This window comes from Somniosus microcephalus, chromosome 7 (genome assembly GCF_052327205.1).
Source record: "Somniosus microcephalus isolate GS21.2 chromosome 7, FLI_Smic_1.0, whole genome shotgun sequence".
Taxonomy (NCBI): Eukaryota; Metazoa; Chordata; class Chondrichthyes; order Squaliformes; family Somniosidae; genus Somniosus; species Somniosus microcephalus.
The window spans coordinates 263,919,820-263,940,692 of NC_140993.1; the positions used below are offsets into that span (position 1 = coordinate 263,919,820).

General features: G+C 43.5%; 1 protein-coding gene across 4 annotated transcripts in view; it reads right to left on the reverse strand.

Moving 5' to 3' along the window:
• Window positions 1–1,729: 1,729 nt before the first annotated feature.
• Window positions 1,730–20,873, reverse strand: part of ano10a (anoctamin 10a) — a 127,996-nt gene continuing 108,852 nt past the window's right edge. For all 4 annotated transcript variants that reach the window (XM_085993702.1, XM_085993704.1, XM_085993701.1 and 1 more), the window contains one exon: window positions 1,730–2,328. In XM_085993702.1, the coding sequence (XP_085849828.1) occupies window positions 2,251–2,328 (78 nt within the window). In that variant the 3' untranslated portion in view covers window positions 1,730–2,250. The remainder of the gene's footprint in view (window positions 2,329–20,873) is intronic.

Genomic DNA, 20,873 nt, shown 5'->3' on the forward strand with positions numbered 1-20,873 from the left:
TGGCTTTCAAAAGGGAATTAGCTAAGTGCCTGAAGGAAAAAAAATTGCTGGGCTACGGAGACAGGGCGGGGAAGTGGGACTAGCTGAATTGCTCTTGCAGAGAGCCGGCATAGGCTCGACGGGCCGAATGGCCTCCTTCTGTACTGTAACAATTCTATGATTGATATAGGGAACAGACATGGGAATGGGACTAAGTGAACAGCTCTTTGAGATCCAGGGCAGGCACAGTGGGTTGTATAACCAACCTTGCTGTGCTGTAAAATTCAACGATTCTAGATTAGTAAAATCAATAGAAAAACATAATAAAAGAAATTGATGCGAAAAGTGACAGAAAAAGTTTTGCAGGAATAGGGTGTGTCAGTTACAGCAAGTATATACGCAACACTTTTTAATACATTATAGATTGGTGTATCTATGTTATAAAGTTCAAGGTGAAGTCTAACCAGAGCATTATATAGCTTCAGCATCAAGGCCAGCAATATAATGCAGCACTGTTTTGTTGATTACCTCTCTGCAATGACAAGTGTTGAGTCCACGGTCACTCCCAGATCACTTGAAGTTTGCTTCATTAAAGGAGAATGCATACTTACTGCATTTAAAGTAACCCTCCAACTCCCAATCCATCGACAAGAGGCACGTTTACCTGGACTTGTCCAAGGAACCGTTTGGCCAAAAATCCTTGGCCCTTCCAGTGCACGCCTGCTGTAACTTCGGCCAGAGCGAGTGTATGAGGCTGGGCCGTGGCCTGCAACCTTGGCGTTTCAGGCTAAACCATTAGAGTTTCGGGGAGCTATTAAGAGGTCGTTGGGTGGGCGCCCAGCACCAATATCCTCGCTTCGGACACACCCAAGATGTGCCCTTACTGGTACAGGTGCCAGTCATTGGTATTTAAATCAAGGAACCTCCCCCTCACCCCACCCAGGGTACTCTGGCAGGATCAGTGGCAGAGATCGCAGGGATTTTCAGCCATTGTGTCTACTTAGGGAGGCTGTGACCGAGTTTGCGCTGTATTCTGCATGCTAACCTCCAAGCCATACTCGATGGCAGGTCAGAGCACTGCCAGAGGTTAAGATCACTGCATTCCTTAAGGGTTCCTTCCAGGTGTCATTGGGGACCATCAGTCACCACAGTCAGTCAGCGAGCAAATCAGTTCATCTAATCACCTGTGCGCAACCAACAGGAACACAAGGGAGCTCTGCATTTATTGCTGATGGCAGATTTTCCCAGAATCCATGGGGCCCCTACCCACAATTACACAGAATTTACAACACAGAAACAGGCCATTCAGCCCAACTGGTCTGTCGGTGTTAATGCTCCACACCAGCCTCCTCCCACCCCTCCATCTCACCCTATCCACATATCCTTCCATTCCTTTCTCCCTCATGTGTTTATCCAGCTTCCCCTTAAAGGCATCTGTGCTATTTGCCTCAACCACTCCTTGTGGTAGCAAGTTCCACATTCTCACCTCTCTCTGGGTAAAGAAGTTTCTCCTGAATTCCCTATCGGATTTATTAGTGACTATCTTATAGTTATGGTCCCCCTAGTTTTGGACTCCCCCCACAAGTGGAAACAGTTACAGAATATTCATGAACCCCAAGGGCTACTATCGGCGTAGGATGAAGCTGGTTAATGGAAATTGGGTGTAAAAGTAACACAGTCACTGATTTACAATGACTTCAGCAGAACCAGTTGGACGTGGGAGCCATTTGCAAAGAGAGGCGCCTTCAGGTCAAGAAGTGCAATCTCATTTATTGTGATTTATACAAGGGATTTTTTTTTTTTTTTTAACCCAAGTGCTCTGCCTTTTACATAATCCAAGACAAAGAGCAGTAGAAAGTTTTATACACTCACGTCCTAAGCCGCTGAACAATGCCAGTGACTGAGAACATCTCTATCGGCTTGAAATGTTGCTCATCTGGAAGTTGCAGTTCCAATGTTCACCTACTAGAACAAACCTTCCTCTAGTTATACGTCCTCATCCATCCACGTACATTGTGGTATACGCTTTGTTCTGCAGCAATAATTGTCGATTTATCATCCTCGTTTTATGTGCATAAACCATGCGATAATAATGCATCATGCAAGCTGTGTTAGTGGGTAATAAGTTTACAAAAGAAACAGTATACTTAGCACCATGCTAAGGAGCGTTTTCATGCTATGCATATTTTCACACCCACTACTTGTCGATCATTAATCTTGGTATAAGGCTTAATCCATTTAAGGCCAGTAATGTGTCGTTTTTCACAAACTTCAATTTATTTTTTTCTTTCTTTTCATTTCATCATGTTGCTGTTCCTTTGCCAGTGACTCGTCTGCTTCCTTCATTTGCTGTAGGAACAAACAAACAGACGTTTACCAAAAAAAGTCTAGAAAACTTTGCGCTTACTGCCTTAATAATAAAATAACTACAGCGTTGTGTTCAATACCAATAGTTAAATGCATCCTTGGAGGGAACTGGGTAATGCAGCGGACTGATACACAGTTGTTCCGACTGAAAGGATGAAAATCTTTTCTTTCCACTACCCGCAAGTCTGGGAGTTCTCCATGCAGTTCCTGACAGACAGAGACTCACGGCACAAAACCGCTCTCCTTGTGGCAATCTCGCTCAGAAAAGCCGAAAGATGGAAAGATGTCGGAGATGGCATACAGACCAAGTTTATGCAACCTATCCTTGTAATTTAACCTTGCATTAGTCTGATCAATCTGCATTGTACCTCCTTCACCAAGGCCAATATATCCTTCGTACGATAGCAAAATACTGCGGATGTTGGAAATCCGAAATAACAACAGAAAATGCTGGAAAAACTCAGCAGGTCAGGCAACATCCGTGGACAAAAATTTGAGTTGACGTTTCGGGTCGAACCCTTCTTCAAAACTGGAAAGAAAAGATGGATCGGAGGCAGGGCTGCGATCGGACAATAAAAGAAACAAAAGAAGTAAAAAAAGAGACAATGAAAAGTGTTAGAAGCTAGACGAGATGGTAATGGGCTGAGATTGGGTGTAAAGTGTACTGGCAGGGCAAGGGATAGCTGCCAGGTGTGAGAGCGAAACAAAAGGGGGAGGGGGGAAAAGGAGTGGAAAAATTACAAGAAAAAATGAAATAGGGGCCGAGGTTATGATCTGAAATTGTTGAACTCGATATTGAGTCCGGAAGGCTGCAGAGTGCCTAATCGGAAGATGAGGTGCTGTTCCTCGAGTTTACGTTGAGCTTCCGTGGAACAATGCAAGAGGCCGAGGACGGTGAGGTCCGAGTGGGAATGGAGCGGTGAATTAAAGTGACAGGCGACCGGAAGCTCGGGGTCACCCTTACGGACTGAACGGAGGTGTTCCGCAAAGCAGTCACCCAATCTGCGTATATATATATCCTTCCTCAGGTTTGGGGCCTAAATCAGAGGGACCTTGGTGTGCGGATACACAGGTGGGAACACAAGTAGAGAAGGTTGTGTAAAAAAAATAAAAAATGGAATTCTTGGTTTTGTACCTACAGGCAAAGAATAAACAAGTAAAGAGATAATGTTGAACTTGTACAAGACCTTACTTAGGCCACACTTGTATGTGGATAGTAAAAGCAATAAAAAAAGCTACATTGTAGATTGACTGGGGTTACAGTTATCAAAGAAGCCTCAGGAAGTTTTGTATTAAAGGCGGAGAAGGTTAAGGGGTGAGCTGATAGAGGGCTTCAAGATTATGAAGGGTTACGATAAAGTAAAATAGCGATAGATTGTTTCCAGTGGTCAGCAAGATGGTAACGAGGGGGCAGAAATTTAAGAAAAATCACAAAAAAAATTAAAGGGGAGATTAGAAGCTGAGGTTGTTCTCTTTGGAGCAGAGAAGGCCAGGAGGAGATTTGATAGAGGTGTTTAAAATCATGAAGGGTGTAGATAGAGTAAATAAAGATGAACTGTTTCCAAGGGCTGGAGGGTCGATAACCAGAGGGCACAGATTGAAGGTCATTGGCAAAAGAACCAGAGGCGACATGAGGGAAAACTTTTTTTTTTTTATAAACGCAACGAGTGGTTAGGATTTGGAATGCTCCGTCTGATAGGGCGGTGGATACAGATTCAATAATAGCCTTCAAAAGGTAATTGGATAAATGTTTGAAGGAGAAAAAATTGCAGGGATATAGGGAAAGAGCGGGACGAACTAGATTGCTCTTCGAAAGAGCCGGCACAGACTCGATGGGCTGAATGGCCTCCTCCTTGTGCTGTACGATTTTATGATCCTGTGAAATATAGAAATGTAGAATGTGCAGCACAGAAACAGGCCATTTGTCCCGACTGGTCAGGGTGGTTAGAATGCAGAATTCTCTGCCACAAACCACTCTTGAAACAAGAGTCTATCAATTCTTTTAAAGGGAATTGGATAGCGGTGTGAAAAAGTGGAACGTTAAGGGTATGGGGAGTGAGCCAGGAAGTGGGATTAGACTGGGCGAGAAAAACACCAGAACAGAGAATGAACTGAATTGGTCGATTTCTGTGCTGGAATAGTCTAGAACTCTTCGAGCCACTTATTGCCACAATACTCCACCCGTAGGGAGTGCTGCTGATCTCTCCGGCCTTCCTTCACACCAAAGCAACTTCGAACAGAAGAGGTATGATGTGCCTCAATGAATCCGAGACTCGACGTTAACGGAGCAAAGCAAGGCTTTTATTAACTCAGAAAGTAATACACATTGGAGAAGTATCTCTCATCCAGAGATCTGCTGTACTGCTGTGAGACACGCTGGGGCTTGCTTAAGTAGGGGCCAGGTATGGGCGGAGCCCTACACACAATACAATACAGGTAAGGAAATGAAACTGAAACTAAACTAAACACAGGGAATACAGTGCCTGATGAATGGCATATTTCATCACAAGGTACACAGGCACGAGGTGAGAATTAGCACACGTCTCACGGAAGGCCACAATGTACACACAGCAACGACGTGTATTTATATAGCGCCTTTAACATAGTAAAACATCCCAAGGCGCTTCACAGGAGCGATTATCAAACAGAATGTGACACCGAGCCACATAAGGAGATATTAGGACAGGTGACCAGAAGTTTGGTCCAAGAGGTAGATTTTACGGAGCATCTTAAAAGGAGGAGAAAGAGGTGGAGAGGTTTAGGGAGGGAATTCTAGAGCTTAGGGCCTTGGCAGCTGAAGGCATGGCCGTCAATGGTGGAGCGATGGAAGTGGGGGATGCTCAAGAGGCCAGAATTAGAGGAGTGCAGAGATCGCGGAGGGTTGTAGGGCTGGAGATTACAGAGATAGGGAGGGGCGCAGCCATGGAGGGAATTGAAAACAAAGACGAGAATTTTAAAAATCAGGACATTGCTTAACCGAGAGCCAATGTCTGTCAGCGAGCACAGGGGCGATGGATGAATGGGACTTGGTGCGAGTTAGGACATGGACAGGCACACTTGGTATATCTCCCAACATTCTGTGGAAAGGAAAGTTATGCTAGAGGACTGGAGGGTGAAAAATATCACTGCTCTCTTCAAAAGACGGACAGGGATAAACCAGGAAATTATAGGCCAGTTAACCTAACTCCAACTGTTGGCAAACCATGCTCCTAAAACAGTGCTATTTCTATTTATCATCTTTTTTCTTCACATTGCTAAACTAGATTTCAAACTATCTACTTTATTGATATTCTTAGAATGTTTTTTGCATGGAATTTTATCAAATGCCTTCAAAATCTGAGTGTGTTATATTTAGGGGATATTGCCTGGCTGATCATTTAGTTACCTCATCAAAGAATTACAGATGAATTGTGAAGCAGGTTTTAATGCTGCATTAATTCATGTTGACTACTGGTTTATGCATCTTTAAGATAATCAACAACATCTTGTCCCAGAACACAATAGTTCCCAGAAATACTGCATTATCTCTACAGTACGATATGTAGTATTTTTTCCAAAAAGACATAAAAGATTTGGGCTTTGTCAGATGCTTTTCCTTGTACCCAACATCAAAAACCAGTTCCCACAGGCAGGATTTCATATGAACTGAAACGACACCCTCAGTGGGTAGCACTCTCGCTTTGCAGTCAGATAGCTGTGGGTTCAAGACCCACTCCAGAGGCTGGAGCACAACAATCCACGCTGACACTCCCAGTGTAGTACTGAGGGAGTGCTGCACTGTCGGAGGTGCCGTCTCTTGATCAAACGTTAAACTCGGGTGGACGTAAAAGATCCCACGCCACTATTGGAAGAGGAGCTGGGGAGTTCTCCCCAGTATCCTGGCCAACATTTGTCCCTCAAACAACACCTAAAACAGATTATCTGGTCTTTGCTGTTTGTGGGAGCTTGCTGTGTGCAAATTGGCTGCCGCGTTTCCTACATTACAACAGTGACTACGCCACAGAAGTACTTCATTGGCTGTAAAGCGCTTTGGGGCGCCCTGAGGTCGTGACAGGCGCTATAGAAATACAGGTTCTTTCTTTAATCTGGGATAACATGCTCAAGCAGAGACAAGTAACCTTCTCCAAGTTCCTGGATTTCCACTATGCGCCCACATCACTTCAGAAGAAGATTTACATCAGTCACGCCAGATACTTCCATAACTGACAGACCTACCAAACAGGCTAATCCAGAGAGAGAGAGAGAGAGAGAGAGAGAGAGAATCGCCCACAGCAGCAGCAAACAGCAACTAGTTGTTAAAGTCAGTCCAAATAACAAAGCAGATTTGAACCAGCACGAGGACAGGTTAAACAGACAAACTCAGTCAAATTCCTTTGAATGGCTTTCTACTGAACAAGCAATAGGCAAACATTATTTTTGAAGGCGAGTAGCTGCCTTTCTAGGAATTAGGTAAGCGTCGTCTCCCAATGCCGTGTTTTGCCTTTGAGCCTGTTGCAGCTAGATCAAAGTCATAATTAACTGATGCATCCAAACCTCACAATCCTTATAGCATTTCAAACCTTTTGCAATCCAATCATATTGAGAAGTCAAGGTACAGGGACCAATCTTTTCAATGAGGTTTTTGGGATAGATTTTGGATGTCTTGCTACAGGTATGACTGTCACACATGAATGAAATACCAAAATCACGTGGTAATGTTGCAGTTAGAACTATTTCATCACTGCTCACGCCATCTTACAATTATCTAGCATCTTAACCTTGTGAAATCAATTTTCCCCATCATAGGGTTTTAGTCAATGCCACAGGGCTCGGAGGTGCTTCTATTTACACCCACACAATTTGGATTTAAATCCAGCACAGCTGCATGAATACAATGTCGACCATTTTGTTGTTCTCAGGCGCTTATCCAGTTCTTACTTAACCCTGGAATGCAATGGGAAGGAAGTTATGCTACAGTTGGATAAAGCTCTGGTCAGACCCCACCTGGAGTACTGTGTTCAGTTCTGGGCACCGAACCTCAGAAAGGATATACTGGCCTTGCAGATTCACCAGAATGATACCAGGGTTAAATTAGGACAGGTTGCCTAGACTAGGCTTGTATTCCATTGAGTATAGAAGATTAAGGGGTGATCTAATTGAGGTGTTTAAGGGTAGTAGAAATCTGGAACTCTCGCCCCTTAACTAAGCGCCAAGTTAATTAAATGCATAAACTTTAATTAATTAAATAAATAAAACAAGGTTATAAAGGGATGGCAGTGCAGGCGGTGTGCCACAGCTGCAGCATGTGGGAGTTTGTGGAGAGCATTGCGATCCCGGACACTCGTGTCAGCAGTAAGTGTCTGCATCTCGAGGAACTTCAGCTCAGAGTTGTTGAGCTGGAGTCTGAGGTGCAGACATTGTGGGGCATCAGGGAGGGGGAAGAGTTACCTGGACACTTTGATCCAGGAGGCAGTCACACCCCTTAGGTTAGGTAGTGGTACAGGTCTGGTTAGTGGTCAGGGACAGGAGGGCATGACTGTGACTCAGGCAGGTAAGGGGGCCCCAGGTGCAGTGCTGGAGGAGCCTCAGCCTTTGCCCTTGTCCAACAGGTATGAGGTTCTTGCTGCCTGTGTGGATGAGGTCAAAGTCTGCAGGGTGGATGAGCAAACTAACCACGGCACCGTAATACAGGAGGCCATTAAAGTGGGGGGAGTGAAAAGGAATGTTGTAGTGGTAGGGGACAGTATAGTCAGGAGGATAGATACTGTTCTTTGTAGCCATGACTAGGAATTCCGAAGGTTGTGTTGCCTACCCGGTGCTAGGGTTTATAAGGATATCTCCTCGTGGCTGGAGAAGAATTTGAAGTGGGAGGGGGAGGATCCAGTTGTCGTGGTCCACGTAGGAACCAACAACTAGGGATGAGGTTCTGCTGAGGGAGTTTCAGGAGCTAGGGTCCAAATTAAAACGCAGAGCATCAAAGGTAATAATCTCTGGATTGTTACCTGAACCACACGCAAATTGGCATAGGGACAAGCAGATTAGAGGTTTAAATGCGTGGCTCGAAGAGTGGTGTGGGAGGAAGGGGTTTCGATTCATGGGGCACTGGCACCAGTACTGGGGAGAGAGGGAGATGTTCCATCGGATGGGCTCCACTTAAACCGGGCTGGGGCCAATATCCTGGCGAATCAAATAACTAAGGCTGTAGATAGGGCTTTAAACTAAAGAGGGGAGGGAGGGAGGGGTCAGGTGAGGGGAAATTTAAAAATCTAAGGAGAAAAGTCAAGGCAATGGAGCAGTGTAGCGATTTGGGTAAAAATAAGCAGAGTGTGACTGGGAGGGACAGAGAGTTTAACAGTAATAGAGCATCAACAAATAAGGTGAAAGCAGGGAATAAATGGTAAAAAATTAAAATTAAAGGCTCTTTATTTGAATGCACGAAGCATTCATAACAAGATAGACGAATTAGTGGCACAAATAGAAATAAATGGCTTTGATCGAATAGCCATTACAGAGACATGATTGCAAGGTGATCAAGGTTGGGAACTAAATATTACAGGGTACTTGATGTTTCGAAAAGGCAGGCAAAATGAAAAAGGAGGGGGGTAGCCCTGATAATAAAGGATGACATAAGGACAGTAGTGAGAAAGGATCTTGGCTCGGAAGATTAGGAAGTAGAATCAGTATGGGTGGAGATAAGAAATAACAATGGGCAGAAATCACTGGTGGAAGTAGTTTATAGGCCCCCAAACAGTAGCTATACCATTGGACAGCGTATTAATCAACAAATAATAGGAGCTTGTAACAAAGGTAATGTGGCGAACTTTAATCTTGACTGGGCAATCAAATTGGCAAAGGTAGTCTGGAGGATGAATTTATGGAATGCATTTGAGACAGTTTCCTAGAACAATACATAAAGGAACCAACCAGAGAACAGGCTATTTTAGATCTTGTATTGTGTAATGAGACAGGGTTAATTAGTAATCTCATAGTAAAGGATCCTCTGGGTAAGAGTGATCATAGGATAGAATTTCACATTGAGTTGAGAGTGAAATACTTAAATCTGAAACAAGAGTCCTAAATTTAAATAAAGCCAATTACATTGGTATGAGAGGCGAGTTGGCGAAGGTAGATTGGGAAATTTGATTAAAAAGTATGACGGTAGATAAGCAGTGGCAGACATTTAAAGAAATATTCCAAAATGCTCAACAAATATACATTCCATTGAGAAATAAAAGCTCCACAGGAAAAGTGATCCAACCGTGGCTAACTAAAGAAGTTAAGGATAGTATTAGATAAAAAAAAAGACTTATAATGTTAAGAATAGTAGTAAGCCTGAGGCTTTAGAGAGCTTTAGAAACCAGCAAAGGCTGACAAAAAAATTGATAAAAAGGGGGAAAATAGAATGAGAGTAAACTAGCAGGAAATATAAAAACAGATTGCAAGAGCTTCCACAAGTACGTAAAAAGGAAGAGAGTAGCAAAAGTAAACGTTGGTCCCTTAGAGGCCGAGAGAGGAGAAATTATAATGGGGAATAAGGAAATGTCAGAGACTTTAAACAAATATTTTATATCTGGCCTCACAGTAAAAGGCACAAAAAACATACCAAAAATAGTGGGGAACCAAGGGGCTAATGAAAGTGAGGAACTTAAAGTAATTAAGATCAGTAGAGAAAAAGTACTTGAGAAACTAATAGGGCTAAAAGCTGACAAATCCCCTGGACCTGATGGCCTACATATTAGGGTTCTAAAAGAGATGGCTGCAGAGACAGTGGATGCATTGGTTGTGATCTTCCAAAATTCCCTAGATTCTAGAACGATCCCAGTGGATTGGAAGGTCGCAAATGTAACCCCGCTATTCAAGAAAGGAGGGAAGAGAGAAAACAGGGAACTACAGACCAGTTAGCCTGACATCAGTCGTCAGGAAAATGCTGGGATCCATTATTAAGGAAGGGGTAACAGGGCACTTAGAAAATCATAATATGATTAGACAGAGTCCACATGGTTTTATGAAAGGGAAATCGTGTTTAACGAACGTATTAGAGTTTTTTGAGGATGTAACTAGCAGGGTAGAGAAAGGGGAACCAGTGGATGTAGTATATTTGGATTTCCAAAAGGCATTCGATAAGGTGCCACATAAAATATTGCTATGCAAGGTAAGGGCTCATGGAGCTGGGGGTAATATATTAGCATGGATAGAAAATTGGTTAATGGACTGAAAAGAGAGTACGGATAAACGGGATATTTTCCGGTTGGCAGGCTGTAACTAGTGGGGTGCAACAAGGATCAGTGCTTGGGCCTCAGCTATTTACAATCTGTATTAATGACCTGTGTCCTAGCGGAAAGGGTAAATAGGGAGGTGGCAAAAGCTTTAAACTAGTAAGATGGGGAGAGGGATTTACAAGAAGCGTAACCAGCCTAATTATAAACAAAACAGGAAGAGAGAGCATAGGAAAGAATAAAGTAAGGGAGGACAGTCATGGCAAGAGAATAAATAGAGTTATAGAACAGGAGTCTAAAAAGATGGTTAAACATAAAGTGAGAGGGAATCCTATTAAAAATGAGTTAAACTGTCTGTGCAGCAATGCACAGTGTCCGTAATAAAACAGCGGAGCTGGAGGCAATCATGCGTTGTGAGGAACCAGACATAGTAGGGATTGCTGAGACATGGCTACAGAAAAATCAGGACTGGGAATTAAACATTGCAGGGTGACATGAATCAGTCATTCATGAAAGAAAGACTTATGAAATAATACTGAGCGGCCTACGGGTGGCGCTGTCCAGGGAGAGTATAAATACTCGGGCACGGGCCCAGCTTGCGCAGGACATTCTTAACAGGAACTAGTGAAGGACACAACTAGACCTCCATGTTGTAAAACAGTTGATTAAAGCTTTGTTTAACACTTAGACCAAGTGCCTAGTAGTTTTCTTACGTCACAGGGTATAACATATTTAGAAAAGATAGAGGGGGGAAAAGGAGCGGTGGAGTAGTTGTACTTATTAGGGATAACAATGGCAATGGAAAAAAGTGACACAGCTATCAGCAAGACAAAAATAGAATCCATATGGATAGAGATAAAAGATAATAAAGGATCAATCACACCAATAGGTGTAGTCTGCAGACCACCTAATCGTGGAAGGGAGGTGGAGGAAGAAATATGCAGATAAATTAGGGAAATTAGTAAAAAATAGCACAATCATTGGGGATTTCAACTACCCCGATATTAACTGGACAGAAGAGGTAGGTAAAGGGGATAAGGGAATGGAGTTCCTACAATGGGGACAGGACTCCTTTCTAACCCAATATGTAAAAAGCCCAAGGGAGGATTCGCTATTGGATCTAAGAATGGGGAATGAACCAGAGCAGATAAGAGAAATAAAAGCAGGGAAACATGTAGGCAATAGTGACCATAATATGATGTGCTTTAAGATGATAATTGAGAAGGACATAAGTATGACGAAAACCAGGGTAATAGGTTGGAGGAAAGCTGATTTTGAGGGGCTGAGAACAGAACTTGGGAAAATAAAATGGACAACAATATAGGCAAACAACGACATAGAACAGCAATGGGAAACATTTAAAACAGTGTTCAACAGAGTGCAGGAACAATATATTCCGCTAAAAGGAAAGAACTAAACACTAATGAGACTCCATGGATGAATAAAGCTATAAGGGAACAATTGAGGGTAAGGAAAGAAGCATAAATTAAGTACATAGACAGCAGGGGAGTGCATGATAAGGGAGAATATGAAGAGATTAGGAGAGAAGTCAAAAAAACAATTAGGAAGGCAAAGAGGAACTATAAAATTAAATTATCAAGGAAAATAAAACAAAATAGTAAAATATTTTACAGGCACATCAATAAAAAAAGGAAGGTTGGGATGGGAATAAGGCCATTAAGGGATAGACAGGATAATACCACAGCTAACGATAGAGAGATGGCAGAAATATTATATAATTATTTTGCTTCAGTATTTACCAGGGAGATAGAACAGGTGGACATGACATTGAATGATGAGGTTAGTGCATTTAAAATAATAAAAAAAAGGGGTATAGTAAATAAACTAATCAAACTCAGAGGATAAAACCCCTGCTTCGGATGGATTGCATCCCCGCATTTTAAAAGAACCTAGAGAAGAGATAGCAAAGGCATTACTACACAAATTTAATAATTCGTTAGAAAAAGTTGTAGTGCCAGAGGAGTGGGGGATAGCCAACGCAATACCTATATTTAAGCAGGGGGATAGAACATAGAGTCATAGAGTCATACAGCACGGATAGAGGCCCTTCGGCCCATCGTGTCCGCGCCGGCCATCAAGCCCTGTCTAATCTAATCCCATATTCCAGCATGTCCAGGGAATTATAGACCAGTCAGCTTAACATCGGTGGTAGGGGAAAAAATCATGGAATCCGTACTAAAGGAGAAAGTAGAAGAACATCTAGAAACCAAAAACATGGTAATGAATAGTCAGCATGGATTTCAAAAGGAAAAGTCTTGCTTGATCAACCTCATTGAATTTTTTGAAGAGGCAACAGCGAGAGTAGACAAGGGTAATGCAGTAGAGGTAATTTATCTAGATTTTCAAAAGGCCTTCGATAAGGTACCCCATAATGGACTGATGAACAAGGTCAGAGAATGCAGAGTCAGGGGACAAGTAGCAGAATGGATAGCTAGCTGGCTTCAAGACAGAAAGCAGAGTGGGGATAAAAGGTAACTATTCACAGTGGCAGAAAGTGGGTCGTGGTGTTCCACAAGGATCAGTGCTGGGACCACTGCTGTTCACAATTTATATTACAATTTAGACTTTGGAATCAAAAACACAATTTCTAAATTTGCGAATGACACCAAATTGGGGGGATAGTCAATACCGAGGAGGACTGCAACAAATTACAGGAGGACATTAATAAACTTGCAGAATGGGCATATAATTGGCAAATGAAGTTCAACACAGATAAATGTGAGGTATTACATTGTGGTAGGAAGAATAGGGAGGTCACTTATCACTTGGAGGGTGCGACTCTAGGTGGGGTAGAGGAACAAAGGGATCTCGGAGTACAAATACACAAATCACTAAAGGTTGTGACACAGGTTAGCAAGGCCATAAAAAAGCAAACCAAGCACTAGGGTTTATTTCTAGAACGATAGAATTGAAAAGTAGGGAAGTTATGCTAAACCTGTATCGAACCTTGGTTAGACCACACTTGGATTACTGTGTACAGTTCTGGTCGCCATATTATAAAAAGGATATAGAGGCACTGGAGAGGGTGCAGAGAAGATTTACAAGGATGATACCAGAAATGCGAGGGTATACATATCAGGAAAGGATGAACAGGCTGGGTCTCTTTTATCTTGAAAAAAGGCTGAGGGGTGACCTAATAGAGGTCTTTAAAATTATGAAAGGTTTTGATAGAGTGGAGAGAGAGAGAATGTTTCCACTTGTGGGGAAGAGCATAACTAGAGGCCATCAATATAAGATAGTCACCAAGAAATCCAATAGGGAATTCAACAGAAACTTCTTTACCCAGAGAGTGGTGAGAATGTGGAACTCGCTACCACAGGGAGTGGTTGAGGCAAATAGTATAGATGCATTTAAGGGGAGGCTAGATAAGCATATGAGGGAGAAGGAAATAGAGGGTTATGCTGATAGAGTTAGATGAGGAAAGACAGGAGGAGGCTCGAGTGGAGCATAAACGCCGGCATGGACTGGCTGGGCCGAATGGCCTGTTTCTGCACCATATATCCTATGTAATCCTATGGCTTAGATGAACCGACGGAGTGTAATATATGCAAATTTGCTGATGATACAAAGCTAGGTGGGAAAGTAAGCTGTGAGGAGGACACAGAGAGCCTGCAAAGGGATATCGACAGGTTAACTGAGTGGGCAAAAAGGTGGCAGCTGAAGTATAACGTGGGAAAATGTGCGGTTATTCACTTTGGTAGGAAGAATAGAAAATATTTTTTGAAATGGTGAGAAACTGTTAAACTCTGGTGTTCAGAGAGATTTAGGTCCTCGCACAGGAAACACAGAATTAGTATGCAGGTACAGGAAGCAATTAGGAAGGCAAATGGCATGTTGGCCTTTATTGCAAGGGGGTTGGAGTATAAGAGTAAGTGCTAGGACACCTAAATCTCTCTGAACACCAAAGTTTAACAGTTTCTCACCATTTCAAAAAATATTTTCTATTCTTCCTACGAAAGTGAATAACCGCACATTTTCCCACATTATACTTCCAGAGCTGTCGGGGAACATAGGGTCTAATGAGAGGGAGGAATTGAATGAAATCAGTATTTGTAGGGAAATGGTGTTAGGGAAATTGATGGGATTGAAGGCCGATAAATCCCCAGGGCCTGATAATCTACATCCTAGGGTACTTAAGGAAGTGGCCCTAGAAATAGTAGATACATTGCTGGTCATCTTCCAAAATTCAATAGACTCTGAAACAGTTCCCATGGATTGGAGGGTAGCTAATGTAACCCCACTATTTAGAAAAGGTGGTAGAGAGAAAACGGGGAATTATAGACCGGTAAGCCGGACATCAGTAGTGGGGAAAATGCTAGAGTCCATTATAAAAGATGCAATAGCAGAGCACTTGGAAAACAGTGACAGGATCAGACAAAGTCAACATGGATTTACAAAAGGTAAATCATGCTTGACTAATCTACTGGAATTTTTTGAGGATGTAACTGGTAGAATAGATAAGGGAGAACCAGTGGATGTGGTGCATTTGGACTTTCAGAAGGCTTTCGATAAGGTCCCGCAGAAGAGATTGGCATGCAAAGTTAAAGCACATGGGATTGGGGGTAAGGTACTGTCTTGGATAGAGAACTGGTTGGCAGACAGGAAGCAAAGAGTTGGAATAAACGGTCTTTTTCCGAGTGGCAGGCAGTGACTAGTGGGGTACCGCAGGGATCGGTGCTAGGACCCCAGCTATTCACAATATATATTAATGATGATCTAGACGAGGGAACTAGATGTAATATCTCCAAGTTTACAGACGACACAGAGCTGGGTGGGCGTGTGTGCTGTGAGGAGGATGCAGAGAAGCTCCAGTATGATTTGGACAGGTTGGGTGATTGGGCAGATGCAGTATAATGTGGATAAATGCGAGGTTATCCACTTTGGTGGCAAAAACAGGAAGGCAGATTATTATCTGAACGGCAATAGATTGGGAAAAGGGGAAGTGCAACGAGACTTGGGTGTCCTTGTGCACCAGTCGCTGAAGGTAAGCATGCAGGTGCAGCAGGCGGTTAAGAAGGCAAATGGTATGTTGGCCTTCATAGCGAGAGGATTCGAGTACAGGAGCAAGGATGTCTTGCTGCAGTTGTACAGGGCCTTGGTGAGACCACACCTTGAGTATTGAGTGCAGTTTTGGTCGCCTTATCTGAGGAAGGATGTTCTTGCCATGGAGGGAGTGCAGTGAAGATTCACCAGACTGATACCTGGGATGGCAGGAATGACGTATGAAGAGAGATTGGGTCGATTGGGCTTATACTCGCTGGAGTTTAGAAGAATGAGAGGGGATCTCATTGAAACTTATAAAATTCTAACAGGAATAGACAGACTAGGTGCAGGAAGGATGTTCCCGATGGCGGGGGAGTCCAGAACCAGGGGTCACAGTCTAAGGATAAGGGGTAAGCCATTTAGGAGTGAGATGGAGGAGGAATTTCTTCACCCAGAGAGTGGTGAACCTGTGCAATTCTCTACTACAGAAGGCAGTTGAGGCCAACTTATTAAATATATTCAAGAACGAGTTAGATATATTTCTTAAGGCTAAAGAGATCAAGGGATATGGGGAGAAAGCAGGGACAGGGTACTGCATTTGGATGATCAGCCATGATCTCATTAAATGGCGGAACAGGCTCGAGGGGCCGAATGGCCTACTCCTGCTATCTTCTATGTTTCTATGCAAGTCTTGCTACAATTGTACATGGCTTTGGTGCGCCCACACCTGGAGTACTGTGCACAGTTTTGGTCTCCTTATCTGAGGAAGGATATACTTGCCTTAGAGGCACTGCAACAAAGGTTCACTAGACTGATTATTGGGATGGGAGGGTTGTCCTATGAGGAGAGATTGAGTAGATTGAGCCGAGAATCTGGAGTTTAGAAGAGAGGTGATCCCATTGAAACATGCAAAATTCTGAGGGGCATGACAGGGTAGATGCTGAGAGGTTGTTTCCCCTGGCTGGAGAGTCGAGAACTAGGGGGCATAGTCTCAGGATAAGGGGTCAGCCATTTAAGACTGAGATGAGGAGGAATTTCTTCACTCAGAGAATTCTCTACCCCAAAGGGTTGTGGATGCTGAATCGTTGAGTATATTCAAGGCCGAGATAGATCGATTTTTGGACTCTAGGGAAATCAAGCGATATGGGGATCGGGCGGGAAAGTGGAGTTGAGGTCGAAAATCAGCCATGTCCTTATTAAATGGAGGAGCAGGCTTGAAGGGCTGTATGGCCTACACCTGCTCCTAATTCTTATGTTCTTAAGGGTTGCGGAAGCAAGGCAGATAGATGGAATTAAGATACAGATCAGCCATGATCTAATTGAACGGCAGAACCGGCTGAATGGCCTCCTGTTCCTGTGAAAAGTTTTGGGACTCTTGCCTCAAGCAAATAATTTTTTTTGGGGGGGGGGGGGGGGGTAATACTATAAATGTTTCTAATCGACAGAAAGACAGACCATTTAGAGTGAAGAAAATGGTCAGGCTCTTATTACTCCCCAGCACTGTGTGTGCATGTCTCACCCGGTACAGAAACAAATAGAGAATTAAAAAAAAAATTTAAACCATCTAAGAGAGTGACTTTAGACTGAAAATTTAACAATCAAGGGCGAATTTTCACTTTTACTGTCGGGTGTAAAACGGGCGGTGATGGATCGGGCGCCTGCTTTACACCCTACCCGTCTAAGTCAATGAAAACCAGTATCGGGCGGGGCGTAAAACAGGAGGCCGATCCGTTCACACCCGGCAGCAACAGTGAAAAAATTCACCTCGCAGAGTTTACACACAGCCTCTTGGGAGTGAAGAAACACACTGCTTGCCTATTTTAAGTTACATCCTGTATGACTGACGCAGGTTTCATGCTTGCCTCCGTAGCTTATGCAGTTCTATTAACAAGCCTAGATTAAAAAGGCAATTGAGGTGCTGTGAATAAATTGTATCTTTACAGTTTGAAAATTGTGTCCCGCTAGTGCAAGCTCAGTCACTGCTGATCTCCCTGCCAAATGAAGAATGAATTTCTCATCAAAAAAAAGTCGATATAACCAAGCTCAGGCAATGACTTTGTACCCCTGCGGGAATGGTAGAACTGCATGCGTCACTGTGACTAATCAGACTGATGTCATTGAATATATTTGGTTAAAATAGATTGATCTGCTGCTTAATTGTGTTAAAAAGATATAGAACAACCTTCTCCAAATGCTGCAATAACACGTTAAAGGGTTGGTTTGTATACGTCCGGATTGGACGGGAAACACACTCGCGTCGCCTTTTTACTATGTTTTGATCAGCCACCCATGCAGTCCGGGCACATCTTGGGTGCTCGCGAGAGGTGTGTTTGGGGGGAAGGAAGATGGAGTGTTTGGAGATGAAGCTAGTGGGCCGCTCCAAAAGGGAAACCTCTCCAGCAGATGTAGCTCCATTTGTATCTTGACAGCCAAATTGACCCGACATTATTTGTGTCGAGTGCATATATATATATATATATTTTTTTTTTTTTTAAATTCATTCTTGGGATGTGGGCATCGCTGGCAAGACCGACATTTATTGCCCATCCCTTGTTGCCCTCGAGGGGGTAGTGGTGGGCAGCCTTCTTGAACCGTTGTAGTCCGTGTGGTGATTCTTTGTAGTGGTTTGATACAACTGAGTGACTTGCGAGGCCACTTCAGAGGGCAGTTAAGAATCAACCGCATTGGTGGGGGACTGGAGTCACATATAGACCCAGCCGGGTAAGGACGGCAACTTTCATTCCCTAAAGGACATTACAGGAAACTCTTTGGTATCTGGCACCTACGGGACCGGGATGGTGCCGGTTGATTAAAAACTCTGGATAATGGAGAGGTATACCTACAGGTGCAGGAGCCCCGGTTACACGGCCACAGGTGCAGGAGCCCCGGTTACACGGCCACAGGTGCAGGAGCCCCGGTTACACGGCCACAGGTGCAGGAGCCCCGGTTACACGGCCACAGGTGCAGGAGCCCCGGTTACACGGCCACAGGTGCAGGAGCCCCGGTTACACGGCCACAGGTGCAGGAGCCCCGGTTACACGGCCACAGGTGCAGGAGCCCCGGTTACACGGCCACAGGTGCAGGAGACCCGGTTACACGGCCACTAATATACAGTAAAACTTACCTAAACCTACTCCTGAATTTTGCCGGTTAATAGAGAATTCTGGATATTTAGGTGCCGTTTAAACGAGAGCCCCAAGGCCAGAATGGGCTTGGGCTAGCAAAGCCAATGGGGCTTGAGAAAATTCAAATCAGTGGGGCTGGGATATAGAATGCAGATGGTAAATGTGATCAAGTTTAATTCACAACTGTACAGGAAACTTGTAAAAAAGACTTGCATTTATACAGCGCCTTTCACGACCTCAGGACGTCCCAAAGCGCTTTACAGCCAATGAAGTACTTTTGAGGTGTAGTCGCTGTTGTAATGTAGGAAACGTGGCAACCAATTTTGCACACAGCAAGCTCCCACAAACAGCAATTTGATAATAACCAGATCTATTTTTAGTGATTTTGATTGAGGGATAAATATTGGCCAGTACACCAGGGGAGAACTCCCTAGCTTTTCTTCGAACAGTGCCATGGAATCTTTTACGCCCACCCGAGGGGGCAGACAGGGGCCTCGGTTTAACATCTCATTTGAAAGACAGCACCTCCGACAGTGCAGCGCTCCCTCAGTACTGCACTGGGAGTGTCAGCCTCGATTTTTTTGCTCAAGTCTCTGGATAATGACCAGATAATCTGTTTTCAGTGGGGGTAAATATTGGCTCCAGGGCAAGTTTAGGAGAACAAGCAGGAACTGGAGCATATGAAGAGGAGCTTTTCAGACATCTCTAGGACAGGCTCAGCAGCTGGAGAGATGGAGGCACTGCAGCACCAGTGGTAGGAAAGCTGCAACTGCACTGTGACAGGGTGGGAAAGGTTTACATCTTCAGATAGGGGTTTCCCCCATTATAAATGTTTACATAGGGATTTTTAATGACACAAACAGCATGACTCAAAATTGTGACATGGGACAATGTTTTGTGGACATGAAGTGAGCACCATACCCGAGATTTTAATACAAGATAGATTTATCTCTCTATATATTAAAAATCTTGCATATGGCATACACTTCCTGTCCTGTGCCACAATTTTTACGTCACAATTTTATAATAGCAAAACAATACGTCAACATTTGCTGTCACGATGTAGTTTCAGACTTCTGCCATTGTTGTAATCCCTGGCTAAAAATCTCTAAACTGGGCAGATAAGAAAGCAACAACTTAAATTATTTTATTTTAAAATTTTGAAGCTGCAATATATATTGCACTGTTAGCACACTCCCCGGGGCCTCATCGGCCAACATTTAGAAATGTGTCCCTGCAGCCTCCATAGCAAACCCACCACTTGTTCCCAGATTATGGCAGTTCCATCCGCCTTTTCTGCTTCCCACTTATGGTGACCTTACTGCCCACTCCACACCTCTCCCTCTCCTTGCCTGCAGTGGTTTGGTTCAGCCTCACTACCTACCACCCAGCTCCACTATTCATTTATCAGATGTGGGATGCGCTGCCTGAAAGGGTGATGGAAGCAGATTCAGTAGTAACTTTCAAAAGGGAATGGGATAAATACTTGAAAAGGAAACATTTGCAGGGCTATGGGGAGAGAGCAGGGGGGAAGTGGGACTAACTGGATGGCTCTTTCACAGAGCTAGCACAGGCAGGATGGGCTGAATGGCTCCCTTCTGTGCTGTATCATTCAATGAAATCGCTTCTCTTTGGCCCCATGGAATGCTGCTGTCTGACTGGCTTTTTAAAAGAATACGGTGGCCCAGCTAGCCCCATTTCCTGGCTCCGCTGTTTAAAAAAGGCAAGATGCCATTTTCAAAATGTATGCCAACGAAAAGCTTTAAAAATATACAACTTATTTACAATATCCCAACTACTTTAAAATAAATTTCTGATTTTATTTCAGATTTCCTGCATCCGCAGTATTTTGCTTTTGTATTAAAATAAATCGAGCCTGTTTAACAAAAAAAAACTCTGCATAAACCATCAGGGCAAACATAAAACCCGTGTCAAGTAAGGACAGTTATAGAAAGAAACATTTTTTTTCTCATTTAGTTTGTTAGTAACGCCAGAGAGATCAACTATCTAAATTAAATGTCTTTCGTATAGCATGTACTTCCTGCAAGTTTTTTTAAATGAATTCTTGGAACGTGAGTGTCGCTGGCAAGGCCGGCATTTATTGCCCATCCCTAGTTAGCCTGAGGGTAGTTAAGTGTCAAACACGGTGTGGGACTGGAGTCACATGTACTTCCTGCAACACTTTTGCGGTCACACATTACAG